General features: G+C 35.2%; 1 protein-coding gene across 3 annotated transcripts in view; it reads right to left on the reverse strand.

The window, feature by feature from the left end:
- Positions 1–3,549: 3,549 nt before the first annotated feature.
- Positions 3,550–17,796, reverse strand: part of LOC144451680 (forkhead box protein J3-like) — a 51,881-nt gene continuing 37,634 nt past the window's right edge. The window contains exons 5-9 of one of the 3 annotated variants that reach the window (XM_078142576.1): positions 17,565–17,682; positions 13,801–13,980; positions 12,671–12,793; positions 11,963–12,130; positions 3,550–10,692 (exon numbers count right to left, since the gene is read on the reverse strand). In XM_078142576.1, coding sequence (XP_077998702.1) covers positions 10,487–10,692; positions 11,963–12,130; positions 12,671–12,793; positions 13,801–13,980; positions 17,565–17,682 — 795 coding nt within the window. In that variant the 3' untranslated portion in view covers positions 3,550–10,486. Of the gene's footprint in view, positions 10,693–11,959; positions 12,131–12,670; positions 12,794–13,800; positions 13,981–17,564; positions 17,683–17,796 lie in introns of all 3 variants that reach the window. The other 2 variants (XM_078142577.1, XM_078142578.1) reach the window with 2 other exon arrangements.

Genomic DNA, 17,796 nt, shown 5'->3' on the forward strand with positions numbered 1-17,796 from the left:
TGACCCAAACGTGCGGCAAGCAGCACATCAATCACTATCGTTACATAAGAAACCAGATTTAAACTGAATGCCTTCCGTAAGTGTAATCATGAGGTTTTTGTGCCTGCACATAATAATTACTGGAATGCAATAAATTTGGCTATAGTAGGCTATATGACATTAGTACATGATATACCCCTCAATCAATTGGTAAAAAGGTGTGCCAAACTATAAGAAATCTGAAAGGACTTTGTGATGTCAATCTAAGTATGTAGTGGAACAGGTGTAATTGGTTTTTGAAATGAAATATGTACGAATGAAGCATGGAAGTAAACCCATGGTTGAAGAAAGATAAAGTAATTATAGAATATAGTGACACTGGGTATAGAGAATGATATTTAGCTGACTACTCGGTGATATTTTGGCTTTTCGCTCGTCCTTCAGCTGGGATAGCTGCAATAATTGCAATGTTTATTGATTTTGAGTCTCGTTTGTTTTTGATCTTTTTTTCGTTTACTAAAGACAACCAAAAACGACCAAAAACGTAAAAACCCTCGAAACTCGTTACTGTAGATATAGCTAGCATACATAACACAAACATAACATAAAAAGAGATCGTAAAGTCACCGACCGGTGCCTGCCAATACACAGTGCATGGAGAGAGCTAGTTGCAATAATCGTAGCGTTTGATGTGATTTTGTGCCTTATTTCGTTCCGACGTACCCGAATCAAACGCTAGAATTCAAATGCAAATAGACGAGACCACATTGAAAACATGAGCGATGGGGTCAGCGTACTACCCGTTTCAAACTGCTGCATGCCTTGCTACATTTGCCGATTTTGACGGAATTGGGGTACCTCTAAACTCTTTGGTCTTGAAAGCTCCGTAATTAATGTTGGCGTTAGGAAATGTCCGATACTTTGCCAGGTAAGGCGTAATTTAGCAGAAAAGTTCGCCCTTGGAGGAATTAAATTCCTCCAAGGTTCGCCCAACTTTGCGATTCAGATCTGAATCGGTTCCGTCTATTTGTATTTGCGTTAGAGGAATTGTAGGTTTGATTCGGGTTAAACGTCGGAACGAAAAAAGACACAAAAACAGACGAAAAAGCCCTCAAAATCACATCAAACACTACAATTATTGCAGCTAGGAGAGAGCAATTTTTAAAAGTCAAGCTGTCTAGTTATTAATAGTAATCTGTAACGATTTGTACTCCTTACCTGTGTATATCAGAAACCCTAAAAGAATAGATATTGTCAATAGTTGACACACGTTCATGGGACATGCTCTTCTCATGCTTCTCATCAATAGCATACTATCCTGACAACGAGAAGTTTGGTTAGGCCACGTTTCGTAGACACCGTGGACATGTAAAGTGATCGTCCTACTTACAAACCTTGCAGCTGCAGCTAGACTTCAGGTGTACAATCGATAGCGAGCTGGAGCATACACACCCTCTTTTGTTGTCGATGGTAATAAAATGACGTAACAGATAGAATATGCAAGGGGTAAACCATTTGATATCTGTGAGGGAAAGGGAGGGGGCTGGAGGAATTTTGAAGAAATCATGGAACAAGACCACCTCCTTAGAAGTATCACGCTAAGGTGACACTATTTTTAAAAATGTTTCAGAAAACAAGAAACTTCTTCATGCTTTTCTGCATCTCCTTTTCCTCCTCTTTATCTTCTTTTTACTGGATTCCTGGTAACAAGCCCTTTTACGGCTTCTCTTCACAATTGGAATGTTCTCTGACACCCCCACCACGACTTAACAATAATTTCCATCATGAAAAAACAATGCTCTGTTCGTGAACAAGTGTCGACATCGCCACCATGAGCGGAAAATGTGGGTCGGTCGAGTAATGAAAAACATAACGAATGCTTTCAAGATAAGACGTTGAGATCTCGAAAACTCGATAGAATCATTTACTATTTCTATAATAACCCTTGATCTCCGTCCTTCCATTAGGGTGACCCGAATTGTTTTCTGTTTTTACCCCTAGCATATTCTGTCTGTGATGTCATTATATAACCATCGACAACAAAAGAAGGTGTGTATGTGCATGGATGTATTAGTGAGAGACCATGAATACTTTTACAAAAAAATTAAAAAAAACACCACAAAAAACATAGCCACTTCTTTAATAGTACCTCTTGAAGTATTACCTTCCGAACATGCTACCATCAGCGGTCTGTATATTCTGTATTCATTTCGCCAACAAGTCGTAGTTTTTTTCAGGTCGATTACGTAATTATTTTTGGTCCTTTTTATCAAAACATAGTGTGTATTGTTCACATTCGGTGATTATGCAAATATCCGACACTTCCTTATTTCTGTTGATATAAATTAACACATTTCTACCAGCTTAGCATATTAACTAACCTCGAAAATTCGAGGCTGGGAAGCCTTCAATGGGTTACAATTCTTCCGATGCTAAAAGTAACACCCTTTTAGCACCTTCTTGGACCTATACCCATATGGTGAATAACTCCACCAGCCTACGTTTTTTTACTTTTTAAAAAAAATCGACCGACCAAGCCATAGTTGCCATGAAAACGTAATCAGAAACATTTTTAAAAATAGTGTCACCTTAGCGTGATACTTCTAAGGAGGTGGTTTTGTTCCATGATTTCTAGGGGGTCTCCACCTAGAGGTAAATAAAGAATACCAAGTGTGTTATGTTAATAGAAGTGTTTCTCAACATATTTTATCTTCATATATCATTGTTATTACCATCACATATCATATACAAGGGCTAAATCCATATAATGAGTAAAGAAGTACGGACAGCCAAACATTGCTGTTTATCATTCATATTTAAATTGTACATCTAATTTGCATATTTTGGAATATATAATTAGTTTATTTTGTAAATCACCCTCCCTCCCTCCATGGTTTTGCAAATCCAATGTGATGTCAAACAAAGATATTACTTTGCATGGCCTAAGCTTGTGCCAGTTAGAATTGGAAATTTAAAAATTTATTATTGGAATTTGTGTGAATAACTGAATTTTTTTTTTGATATGATCAACTTGAATGTATGGTCAATATTGTACAACTTTGAAGTTCATGATACATTTCATGTAACTTGGTGTGTGAATAAAATATAAAATTACTTGTGTATTACGTTTTATTATAGTGTGTCCCATGAAATCTCAGTCTGCTGCCCACTCGGCATTCAAAGCCTTCATGTACAGCGTATCATCACATTGTATGTCATGGTTCACTCTAAACTGCAATACTTCGATATAAAGAGTCTGAAATCATTCACACTTCACAGAATTACAGGGCTCTTGTCAGGAATATTCGCAAAGGAACGGAAGGGGTGGGGGTGGGGGTGTGCACGGACTAGCTCTGGTAGGGGTGTGCAGCCAATTCACAAAGAAATGATAGCACTCTAATATGAATGTATGTAAGAAATGATGCTGTCAGTATTACACTGTAATATACATATCACTAGTATTGTGTACAAACCAGTGCAAGTAATCTCTGGTACACATGTAATAATACGCAGCAAAGGAAAATAAAGAGCAAAACACGTATTCAAGATAGAAAACATTTTTTGTGTTTTATTTACAGTGTAAGTGCTACATATGGTACATTGACTATAACAAAGATACAATTTAGGACATCTATGACAACTTTGTATTACCACTGTGTGTACAGAACACCTCACTTATACAAGTACCAAACTAAAGAAGATACCATTTCAACACAGGGAGGTACTAACATGTCACTAAAAGACGATACCATTTTGACATGGGGGAGGAAGTTTGTGTTGTGTGATCTAGTGGGGTTGATGACTCAGGATTTTTTTTTTTCAATTCTTTGGAAGAAATTTCTGATTGTGCTGTCATGTGTAAATGCTATTCTCCTCTCCAGTATACAAAAGTGGTGGCTACACTAAATAACATAGTTTAGAGCTAAAAAAAACTGCACAACACTGTCTACAGATGTTGAAAGTCAGATCATTGATAATAGCCATACACACTTCAATACAAGATTATTGATTGCTGGCAGTGAGTTATCACAAATTGGACTTTTTGAAGTTTTTACAATTTTTTTTCACTGTCTGGAAAGTCCTGTTGTATTGATATTTGCAAACAACATGCAGGTTGGGGAGAAATAGCCAAAAAAAAGCTGGAGTTCGTCGACTCCTCAAGTTGGCGTTTGTGGACCAAACAGACCCCTCAAGTAGCAACTTGTTGATAAAATGGACCCCTCAAGTTATAGCTTAGGAGATAAAAGATCCCTCAAGCTGTAGTTTGGAATAAAAAGGCACCATAAGTTATTTGTTGAACAAATGAGTCTCACTTGTAACAAACGGACTCTTTAAGTTGCAGCTTGGTGAACAGAACAGCTTCAAATTCCCACATTATGCAACATAACGGCACCACTTTGTTGAATAAAAAGACCCCACAAGTTGATGCAAACACAAACCAACAGAACTGCAGCACTATATACATAATACAAGGGTAGAAACTGTACAGGACAGTCAGTTCCAACATCACACTAGGGAGTACATATTTCACGGAACATCATGATCCATCAACAGTTCCTTGAATGATGACACTTCAAACACTCGTGTCACTAACTTAACTTGGGGGCATATAAAACGGTTTTAAAATAAAGAAATACAATAATGTATACATCAGCTATAACAAAAATATTTCCACATACAAATACTACCTTAATAATAAAATAAAAGATACACTTTCACACATGGGTAAGAGTTCTGCAGTCATTACAGCCCCCTATGGTTGTAACTTGAACTACTTTTGTTTTTCATTATAAAATTTCACATTGTGACACAGGTATGATCACTAAATGATCAAACCCTGTCAACTGGATACAAACATACAATTTTTGGATAAACAAGGAAACTTTTGTCACAAATATTTACACATGGACATCAAGTCACTGTGCACAGTACCATAAACCAACTGGTAGAGAGGAAAGCTTGAAACATTTCATCTAAATCTGTTTGTGTATTATTCAGTGTGCAAAATTGACACAAAAGAGTTGCAAGTTACAGCTAACTGGGACTATTTTGTCTGCGAGAACATTTTTTTTTCTGAGGTCACCCCGTACGTGTTGGTAAGTACAATTTGAAGTCTGAAGTTATCAAGAAGAGTGTCACAATAACATATAATTAGTGAAATATCCAAAATGTGAGTAAGTTGCATTTTTTATACCATGTTCACGAAACATTTGTTGGAAACCCGGTCTCCCAAAGTAACAGTTACAACATTCCATCTCAGAAAAGTTATATTTTGACGTGATTGAAAAAGCTGTTACAAGAGATTGTAAACTATGTTGAAAAAGTTGTTTGTCATAGTGAGCAGCACATCACTATCAATGTCGAATTCAACACTAGAGGGCGCTGTACTTGAGGAAAGGTCTATTGCAAACAGCTTTTACAAATCTCAAATTCTGATATCACGTTGCAATTATCAGGAACCTGGACGTTATCGGTAAATGGGGTAGCAGTCTTGTCATACTTGACCTATTGCTGTAGGAGAAATAATTTTGAATGAAGTATTCACAAAGTCATAAAAAGAGGAGAACTCTTCACAGTCAAGTGACACAGTGCAATATCATTACCATGTTGTTTGTAGTCTTTCAGGTCACATTTCAAGTTCAAAAGCAGCTTTGTCCTCACCCTGTTTCTTCACCCTTCCTTCCCTATTTTCTGTACACTTGGTTTGTCTTCCCATAGATTACATATGGGATGTACCATAGTACAGCAATTAGTAGAGCTTGTGCCATATCAAAACATTCCACATTGCCTTATCAAACTGTAAATGTTTCTAAATTCAATTTCTTTCTTTCTTTTTAAATATTGCCTCTAGTCTTTTTACCCAAACTCCATAAAAAATTCTCAACCTGCAGCAATTGAAACTTTACAATGAAAGCTAGACAATAAAAAACCCCAAAAAACCAAAACGTTACAACTAAAATAAAATCATGTGGACGGATGCATACCTCCTCTGTTAATGCAGTACACCTGAAAGACTACAACAAACATTGCAATCTGAGTGATTTGTTATTTCCTGGAAGACAGACAACTTTGTCTTGGGTCAACATTTTCTAAACACTACAGCTTTGACCTATCCATTAATGTACCAAGATGTCATGTATCAGGTGACCTTTCCCATGATGCATCGTGATGATCTGTGACCTCCCAAGATGCACTATGACAGAGAATTGTTTGAATTCTAAGTTCACAGTGCAGTAATGACCTGTACCATGATGCACTGTGAGGTCATAAAGTGACCTGACCTGATGAAATGAGGTCAAAGTGACCTTTGTTTCCATGATGTCCTACAAGGTCGCGGTGACATGTCCCATGACACACTATGACTATGAGATCTTGCAGCAAGTTACAGGCCCTGATGGTGACCTGTCCCATCATGCAATAGATCACACATGTCCTGATGAAATGTAGTCTTGGTTACCCATACTCTCTCTACCTACGAGACCACCCCAAGTGAGAGCCTAGGGAAATGAGATTCCAACTCGCCCACACAGGAAGTAGCTTCTAGAGCAGTGCATGCTGGGGAATACTTCATGCCCAACATTGTAGGCTAAACGATTTAGGTACTTTGGCGACAAGTCATCACTTTTCAAGTGAGTGATACATCTAAATTACAACAAATAGGCCTTTTTTTATGACTTGGAAGAAATGTACTATGTAACTTTCAATGCAGGGTAGTTGAAATGTGGTCTCAATAGGTTCTCGTAGAAGAAGAGCCCCCACTGGTGAGAGTCTGGGTAACCGAGACGAGATGGAATGAGGTTGTAGTGACCTTTCCCATGATGCCATACAAGGTCATACTGACATGTCCCATGATGCTTTTCAAGGTCATTCTGACATGTCCCATGATGCCATACAAGGTCATACTGATATGTCCCATGATGCTTTTCAAGGTCATTCTGACATGTCCCATGATGCTTTTCAAGGTCATTCTGACATGTCCCATGATGCTTTTCAAGGTCATACTTGCATGTCAAATGACTGAGTGAAAGTCACATCGGAAGTCATCGGAAAGGTCAATCTAAGGTCAGGTGAAAAAGTATAATAATTCATCGTCAGCCATAGACAGCTATTGTAATACTACATTTCTGATTATATATAAAATTCTGAACTAAATATGTTGTGTCACATGACTGTGAAGTTAGAAGTCAAAACCATCATATATATATAATAAGAGATTTACTATATCGTCTAGCCAAGTAAATATTACCAAATACAAACTCTATCTTCTGTAAAATTCTCGTACACACAACACAATAAAACTTTGATGAAATCAAATTTCTTTGAATATTTGAAAAGAGGAATTTTCTAGAAATCATTTAGACAACTTCTGGTATATATTTATCATATGTGCAAAGTTCTGCTGTTGTAAGAGGATTCCTTACAATGATGGATTTGCTTGCCATCTTAGAGTGGAGGAAACATTAACAAACAAATGAGTGCATGATAGTAGAAAATGCAACAATGCTCTTGATTGGTTGTTTCTTTCATTGACAGCTGGCATCTCAAACAACACACCAATCAGAGAGCATGATACATAAGTTTCTGACGCATGCATATTTTAAGTGGATATATACTTATAGGCATTTAAACATGCCCGTTCTTTGCAGCAACGTAAAAATTAGATAACAACCTCTGAAAATGATAAAAAAAATTACATCTTGCTAAAAATTTCCAAATTTTCAAACCAATCAGTAACAAGTTTTGTATACTATATACAGTTGCCTAAAACCAAGCTGGAGGCAGTGGGCTATGAAATAAGAAGATCTCACTTATCCCCTTGGCACTTGTAACTATTTTATACACACAAAGAAATATAAAACTCACTAAATGCAATTCATATGTAACAGTCATTCTGATTTGCCAGTGACAAGGTAACACCTGCTCAGTATCCAATCAAAACTCCTGTATTAGATTTTTCTATGACTGGCCAAACAGGTTGATGCAATCTATTTGTAAGTCATTCTGATTTGCTAGTGACAAGGTACATCTGCTCAGTATCCAATCAAATAATCTCATTGGCTAGTTTCAATCAAAATGCTGTACTATGATTGGTCAAAATGATTAGGTGTACTTTCTACGCTGTATCCAATCAAAACACTGTACTAAATTCCTAAAATATGATTGGTCGAACTAAAAGGGTGTACTTTCTGAAACATCCATGAATATATATATCATTATATACATTCTGAAACGCGAGAGAGAGAAAATGCCCATATGCAAATTAGACAATCACTCATTCTGACTGATTACTAAAACAATGAGGTGTAAGTACTACCCAATCAACACTTTATTACATACAATCTAATTAGTCATGTAATACCACTGCTTAGAAGACAATCAGAATATTGTACAAATATTGCACAGCTCCTGATTGGTCAATGTAATTCGTAGATGCACTTGTCCAATAGCAAATCAGGATTTTGCATTACACAGCTCCTGATTGGTCAATGTAGCTAGGTGCACTTACTGAACAGCACATCTGGATTTTGTGTACACAGCTCTTGACTGGTCACTTTAACTAGGTCTACTTGCCCAATAGCAAATCAAGATTTTGTACAGCTCTTGATTGGTCAATATAACAAAGTGCACCTGGCTCAATAGCAAATCACAATGTTGCATGTAAATTGCAATGTAATGTATTCATTTGTTGTATATATACTAAAAAGACCCAATATCTTTAGATTTAAAGCATTCACACAGCATTCTTTTAATCAGCGGGGCAAATATTTACTGTAAGTAAAAGTTTCTCATATATTTTTTGCAAACTTCTAGTTAAAAACTTACTACACAATAAAAAGCACAATAAAAGTTCTCTCTTCTTGTGAATCTCACTTGTTTCTTAGTTTACCATGATTCAAATTTTTCTTATTTTTGTTTTCTACATCTATTAAAAATGGATACAACTTTTGTATTTTAGATTATTTTTTTGTATGTTTTCTTTTACAAAGTATTCAGGGGTGGTGAAGTGACAAAGAATGAAAAAATTAACACAAGATGTTTTCACATTTTAAGGTGAACACTCAGAGAAAGACTGTAAGGTGTGCCATGACGGGGCGCCCTCAAACATCGGTCAACCCCTTTCGGATAGAGTAGGCCAGTGAGGGCAGAGCTACACGATGTATTTTACAGTCTAACGCAGAGAAAGACTGGCCTGGATAGCGGCTACATACCTTGCAGAGTATTTACCGGTATTCGAAAGTAAAGTATGAAACGTGGAACGTGAGCTCAAAAATGCGGAGTCAATTGAAGTATGGAAGAATAAGTGATATTGAGAGGTGTTGCATCATTTATGCAAAATAAAGCAACAACATAAATTTGTTGAGTTTGGAAGTGAAACCATTGAACAGGAAAGGATCTCAGATGATTTATATTTTGTTTGGTTGAAATGATAAGAGTTTTGGTGGAAACTGTTGTCGTACATGAACTGATTCCTAACGACAAAAATTTGAAATTCGAAAGAAGAAAAGGAGAAAAATCACATTTTTCAGTAGTCAGTCAGATGATTAAAGATGAAAGCTGGGTGAAAAAACCAAAATGAAGAGTAAGAATTTCCATTAAAAAAGTGAAAAAAACATGCTTGAATTATGAAATTCTTGTGTCACTTGACCATCCCTGTATAAGTAACGTTACGACAGACAACAACAATTTATAATACATGTACATGTACACAATGAAGGACATTCAATTTCATTGAATTTTTGTCTTTTTTTAAAATACTTTTAGGCAGGCAGGAATGGATTTACATTACAAAGACAAGTTAAAAGTTTACAATTAAAACATGGAATGCGATTTTTGAAGAACTTGTGTTGAGTTTCTCTGTACATGTTGAATTATTCGTATCGCTCTGACAACTGGAGATGTTGTAAAATCACATAGTTCAAAGGTTAAGCAGAGGGCTAAGTTATGTGGGGTCAGAGGTGAAAGGTTAAGTAGGTCAAACTTCTGTTGAGGTCAAGGGTCATGTATGATTAATTTGCATTGAATTTTTATTGAGCTTGATGATATTGGTGTAAGGAGAATTTTCACTTTCATTAAAAAATTGATTTTTTATATGGTGAAATGTCAATCGCTTTGTTGACTTTGCGATCAAAATTCCGCTAAATCAAATAATCGGAAGTAAGAAATTTGTTGTCAGAATACTTCACAAGTGCAGTTCTCTTTTATTACAAATCACAAAACGTGGTAAAAAATTTTGAAAACAGATTTGAAAATTTTTTAATTTTCTTCAAATTTGTGAACACAAAAAATTTTCACTAAAAATGTCAGAGTGGTTGTTTGTTGTTGGTGAAAAAAAATCAATTTCAGAATATTCAGCCTGTATGTCCAAACATTTCCCAACTTAACCTGCGAGGGAGTATGACATTTCTTAGGGACACCTAGCATGAAACAGAAAAACTCAAAACAATCCTACAAAAAAAGCATCCCATGCTAGCAAAAAAAATAAAATTTTTGAAAAAAGCAATTATATTTAAAGAAGTTTATCCCAATCGAAGTCTTCATAGTCATCACTGTTGCCTAGTTGTGATGGGGCGCCTGCTGTACTCTGATGTGGCATCTGCATGGCTTGTTGTGGACTGATCTGTGTTGTAGAGCCCGTACTAAAGCCTAAATGACTTGATCTACCCATGCCAGATATGCTGCTATGCTGACTATTGCTGTATATGCTGCCAGTACCTAGCAAAGTGTCAAAATAAAGACAATTTCTAGGGTTAAAGGGAATTAGGGATTACTTGCATTGTATTGCATTGTATATGTATTGTAGTTGTATTGTACTGTATTGCATTGTATATGTATTGTAATTGCATTGTACATTATTGCATTGTAATGCACTGTAGTTGTATTTGTATTGTAACTATCATACGTGTATTGAAATTGTATTGCATAGTATAAATTGTATTGCATTGTATTGTAATTGTATTGTGTGCTGTATAAATAGTATATATTGTATTGTGGTGTATTGTATTTGTATAGTTACTGTATAATACTGTATTGTATTGTATTGCCCATCTCATCACATTATACATTGTATTGTATTGTATTGTATTTGTTGTGTACTGTTTACAAAGTACTGCATTGTGTATTGTACAGTGGGGTATTGTATTTACATAGTTCATGTATAGTACTGTATCATATCATATCACATCACATCACATCACATCTTATTGTATTGTATTGTATTGTATTGTATTGTATTGTATTGTATTGTATTGTATTGTATTGTATTGTATTGTATTGTATTGTATTGTATCATCATATGACTCTGGTAATTGAGGCTTCTGTTTACTAAGATAGACACACAAACTAAAACTATTGTTGTTCGATGTGGTAGATTACACAAGTGGGTGATATCGGTTCCTCTGATGTGTGAATGTAGTCACCCTATGATCAAACTAGTGTAAACATTAGAAGTCCCAAAACAGTACACTGCAAGTTTATAGAACTAAATACAAAGAGCTGTCCTACTGAGACTATAGTGGTAAGAGCAGTAGTAGTAGTATAATTAAAGCAACTTCCATTCAATAGCTTATCACTGTTGTATCAACATGTTGTGACAATAGTTTCAGTTTGTGCTTATCTTAGTAAACGGAAGCCTTGATTACCAGGGTAGTGTTATATATATTGGAGTGGGTGGTTTTGTATCATATCGTAAATACATTGTACCATATTTGTATATCATATCAGAATAAGGCTAACATGACTTATGTGTCCACAAACATTTCATACTTTGAAATGACAACAAAAATCACAAGAGAATATACATAAATATATTGAACTCAGAAACAGTACTTTCCACAAAACAGTTTCCACAAATCAGACACAAAAGTGCTACAAAAGTTGAAAGGCAAAAGAAAAGGAAAGGGTGTAGGTGACATAAACACAAGACAAGACATGTTACATCTTAAGTTGATAACACATAATGTCTTGTAAGACAGTCAGCTACTACCTGATGAGGTACCTGCTTCTGAAACATGGCTTGCTTTCAACATGTCTGCACTGCTAAGTATTCCTGCCTGTGTGAAGAACTGATTCAATGAATTCGCCAGATCTGCAAACTGTTCTGGGTCAAGAGACCAGTTTTTCAGATCTGCTTGTTTCATGCTTTCCATGAGGCCTGCACAGAGAGAGAGAACATAACAAGTATACAGAATTAGTGACTGACCATCTTGAACTATATGTACAGGAGTAATGGTACTAGTAGTAAAAGTGGAATTTGAAAAACTGTGAACTTGGATAACGTGTTCTCAATATTGTATATGTAACCCTTAACACTGAAGTAACACACTTTGTGTATTTGTCACTCATAGCATTTATATCAAATGTAAACATATACACTTTCAATTGCTATAATTATAAACCTAGTACATATGTACATGTTTGTGGGCTTTCTAATGTTGTCTATTTATAAACTGTTTCTGCTAATGGGCTGGTGATCAAAACCATATACTTTTACACTTGATACGGATACTATATGATTGAGGCAAATCATGCAAACATTTCACTTGAGTGTTATGAGTTGTATCTTGATGATGTAACCCAATGTACAGTCAGTCTGAGATCATCTTAGCAAAAGCAAATATATACAAAGATATTTAAAAAGAGATCACTGTGTATTCCGGTAGCAGAGATAGCCTTATTCCTGTGTGTCTCTTACCTTGGAATTGTGACATGTCTATATCGGAAAAATTACAACTTCCTGCTATCCGTACACTTTCTTTTAACTGATCAAGATTCTGTAACCAATCCGTTGACATTCCTAAACTGATACTGTTTGAAGCTGAAATCAAATCAAAACATTCATTCAAATTATACTGACTCAAATCAATTATTAAAATTGCAACAAATCAAATCAAAACATTCATTAATTCATTTATTCCAATAATTCCAAATCAAATTAAGTCAAAACATTCATTCAAATTTACTCTACCAAATCAAATCAACTCACATTAATTCAAGTACTGTAATACCAAATAAAATTAATTCATTCAAATACCAAATCAAATTACAATATTCTGTCAAATTGTATCAAATCATATTAAATCAAAACATTCAATCAAATTATACTGAATCAAACCATTTATTCAAATCAGAACATTCATTCAGTCATTCAAATTATTGAAAACCAAGTATTCAAATTATGCCCATCATATCAAATTATTCATTCAAATTTTCAAAGAAAACCAAAATTAAAATGTTGAATACAATGAATAATTAAGAATTCAAAACAAATAATGAAAACAAGTTTACATAATAGATATATTGAAACAGTTGTGAAAAAAAAGGGACAAAAATATAAATGTTGAGAAATGTGTCAGACGTAGACGAGTGTCCACGTATTATGGACTATTTGAAATTTGTTGGTTGTTTTTGTAAGCATGTATAACGTACACAGTGCAAAAGGAAGTAAATTTGTTGATGTTTTTTGTAAACATGTATAACGCACAGACAAAAGCAAGTCCTATGCAGCAATATTATACACATTAATAATGCTTTGTCAAATATTTATTATCTCTTGCAAGAGTATGCTTTGCCACCTAATTTATTAGTGGTGTGTTCCATGTTTGTTTATATAGAATTGAATCATACCATTAGCAATAGGGCAGGCAGGCAGCTGTTAGAGGGATTTTATTTTTTTATATTTTTTTTTTTGAATGAAGTGAAGCTGTGACCCCTATAATTAGAAGTAATACAGCCAACATTTGCATATCATGTTATGGAATGGGCTTGCAATAAGGCAATATAGAGTAAGCAGGTGTACAAGAGGTGCATTTTTTTGGGGGTTACCTGCGTTGCCTGTTGTGTTGTTATTGTTGCTGGTCTGAAGGCTGTTAGTAGACGCTGCTAGAGTACTTGGGGTGACAGAGCTATAGCCTGAATCACTCTGTGACTGCTGGTGTTGGTGTTGCTGGTGGTGATGATGGTGCTGATGGTGCCGATGCTGTTGTGGGATTTGTTGATGGATGCCTGTAATTTCAAAGTAAATCCAGTTATGGTAAATGCCTACATCTCATACCATTGCTGGTTGTTAACAACTGCAGTAAAAGACTCTACAAAAAAACCTGGTATGACAAAATATCACCAGTCATAAAAAGTTGATAATAAGCTGACATTCAGGATAAACCCGTCATTCAGTGCCTCACAATTCTGAAGTCATTAGGAAAGATCTTACGAATCAAAATCGAATTTATTTTTTTTTTGTCGTTATTGACAAAATGACATGCATCATCCATACAGCTAAAACCTATGTCATCTTGAAAAAAGAAATTGTGAGGCTTTCTCTCCTATTTCTGAATAGTGTTATCATCTTGTGATCGGATGAATAGTTTTCAATATAGCCGTACGTAATGTTTTATTTTCATCGAGCAGAATTTCATTGCTTTGGTCAATCTTTGGATCAACGTGACTATAACGTTTCTATTTTGATGAACATTACTGGCTTTTTTCTTTTAAATGTTTCCTTTATTCATTAATTATCTGTTGAGCTGTGACCTATTTTAACTCATTTCAATAGACTTATCTCCTCTGAAGGTTTTGGAGATGTTTTTAACCCTGCTATTTGATTTTGAAATGAGTTCTGATGTTCACTTTTATCATGTTTTTATACATATACCAATAAAGTATCCGAATCTGAATCAGACGTACATTCTTTATTCATTGAAATTATTACAATTATTCAAACAAAGTATACAATATCGTCTTGTTTTTCAATATTTTTTCTTACATAGGAATGTTCTTACATAATCCAAACAACACATGTTCAATATATTAAAGGGCAAAGGTCAAAGGTCAGGGCAGTCACAGCTAATCAATGCAGTGTTCTGTTATGCTGTAAGGAGGGTTATTTCATTTGAGGTTATTAAATGAAAAGCGTATTTGTGGCAGGGTGTAATGCGTTGCATTCTGCTATGGCTGCTATTACTAAAATAGCATAAATATGGTGAAAATGACCAACACATGTCATGAACATAAGCATGGTATTAAAGTTAGTGATGCACTGGAATAAACAAAAGTAAAAGCACAAGTATATTGTGAGGGCGCTACATTTGTATATCAAAACTTACATTAGCAATGGATTAAACAAAAGTAAAAGGACACACTTTTGTGAAGGCGCTAATCATGAATCAATAATTATCCATAGAAAGGATTAAACAAAAGTAACGGCACACATGTTCATGAGGGCGCTATAATTGAAAATCCATAAAAATATGCCAACCACTGAAAAACAGTGTCTCTTAAATCTCATTCCTTATACATTGTAAAATACCTCTGTAAGGGTACCATTACCACTGTAAAATGTGAAATTTAAACTTCAAAAGACAACCTAAAACTTCTATAAAGTGTATTGCAGGTTAGTGTTCACTGGCTGTTTGATACAACCACACAGAAACCAAGAAACAGTTTCTTGCTACATTCTGTCTAAATCAACTAATGTTCCACCATGCTGACATCAAATGGAGACATCAACAGATTAGCAGCCATGCGCCTGCGTCTAGTTACAGTGCATCTAAATGGTTTATTTCATTCAGTCTATATGTAGCATGAAAATTGCAATCTTGTTATCTTAAAGTCTAGCTTGTGTGGCTTATTGATTTTGTGCATGATTATATTAAACATACACAGTGAACAGTAATCTGCAATGCGCTGTATATACATGAAAATAGTAGACATCAAGTAGTACGACTGGTAATCTTGGACAAGACAATTCAATCATAGGGTTAAATTCCAGGACAGAGCCATTATACCTAGTCTAGTTCCTATACAGTATCAGTAACCATTAATTAAACGTCCACTCACTGTGGTTTAGTACCACAGTTGGCATCCAAACTAATACCATGCATGAGCCTGGTCCTTTTCAAATGATAAAAGAAATTTGGTGTTCGCTTTCTTGTTTTCAAGGAAATCAACAACCTCTCCCATCAATCTACTAGACCTAATACAGTATTTGGCAGCCATATTGGATTCTAAAATGACTCAATTTTGAACGGTATAGTTCCTGTTGCCCCTAAATTTTTGGTCCAGATTTCAACTGAAAATGGGGCTGAACAAAATAAAAAGAATTTCCCTTGTATACTTCACAGGTGCATTATCCGTTAACAGGTTTCAAAAACGGTACTCTGGTACAGAAACAATTTTTGAAATGTCAAATTCAGAAACAGGTCACTGGATTATTGATGGTGAAACTTTTCTAAATGTTACTACATCATCAGTATACATACTCTATATACTTTTATGGACAGCCAAGTGATTTATGATTCACAAGTGATTTGAAATTTGTTCATATGCAGGAAATGTCGGCTCCTGACAATTTTCTGACGATTAATGGATTCACAAAGAAAGCTAAATTAAAATTTATGACTTTCAAATTGATAAATTTACTTGTACACTTGGCAGACAACATAATTACTAAGTGAGCGTTATTTCATTTGAACATCATATCCAGAACGCTAATACAAATCAAGCGTTCACTTAGATCCTCTGAGGAGTGTAACCAACTGTTCATATGATACATGAATGCTGATTGGCTCATAAAACACAACCCAACCTGAGATGATACATGAATCACTATTGACCCATAAAATATAACCTAATCTGAGATGATACAGGAGTCATAATTGGACCATAAAACACAACCCGTCTTGAGATGATACATGAATCATGATTGGCCAATAGAACCTCAAGTCACGTGTGAACATTAAAAACAGCCAATCAGAGAATGACATGCATACAATAAATTTCACTTTCAAGGTATGTCACTAAAACCTAAAACCGTCACTACAATAAAACTACTGATGAAAATTCCACCCCTTGTCCATCACTAAAACCACAGCACGGCATTTTATATCAGAACTGAGTATCTCCATATTTCTTGTACAAAAAATGTCTTTGAAAAGAATTCCTAGCAAATGTTACTCTTGCATTTCCTGGCCTTATAGGCATAGATGATGTAGGGATTAATATACAGGTGTAAAAACAGTTGCTTGAGAGAGCTAAAAACAAAAATATGCATTCAGATTGGGCCCAGCTCAGATTAGGATTAAAATTGGAATAACTGAAAGTGGTTTTCTGACAGTACAGAGCTATAGGAAACATTGGTTCTACCCAATCCTTATAATTCCATTGATAAGATACAACAGTGGCAATCTAGGTTTCAGTTTACTAAGCTTGACACTTACTAAAACTATTGTTGAGACATGTAGCCATAAGCTGTCGAATGGACATGGGTTAAACTTTAATTATGTGCACAGAAGGGTAGCATGTCTAATCACTTCCATGATCTTGCAGTGTATATTTTTGGGATGTCCAGAGTTTATACTATATCTTGATTACCAGGTGATTACATCTGCATAGCAGAGACACCACCACTGTCATCAACTTATGTAATCTACCACACTGAACAACAACAGTTTTAGTTTGTGTCTATCTTAGTAAACTGAAACCCCGATTGCCGCTGTAATAATGGCAAGAACCTAGGATTGAATCATGGGCCTTTTTTAAAATGAACTAGAAGTCAACAAGTGAGAGAGATGAAAGAAGAAGAGACGACTTACCATGTGAGGATTCAAATACTTGTTTATAAAGACTTCTGAAAGAGGCACTCAAGTCATCAAAGTTTGGATTTGATTCAAATAACTTGGCCGCTGCATCGTGGGCTGAACTTATCCCAGACTGCAAGAAACAAAAAAGATTTTATTAATAAACTTATTCCCAGATTACAGGCAAAAGTATTATCAACTTGCACATGCTGCACTACCAAAAATGAAATTCTTGAGACAAGAAAAA

The sequence above is a fragment of the Glandiceps talaboti genome, chromosome 21 (assembly GCF_964340395.1).
Source record: "Glandiceps talaboti chromosome 21, keGlaTala1.1, whole genome shotgun sequence".
Taxonomy (NCBI): Eukaryota; Metazoa; Hemichordata; class Enteropneusta; family Spengelidae; genus Glandiceps; species Glandiceps talaboti.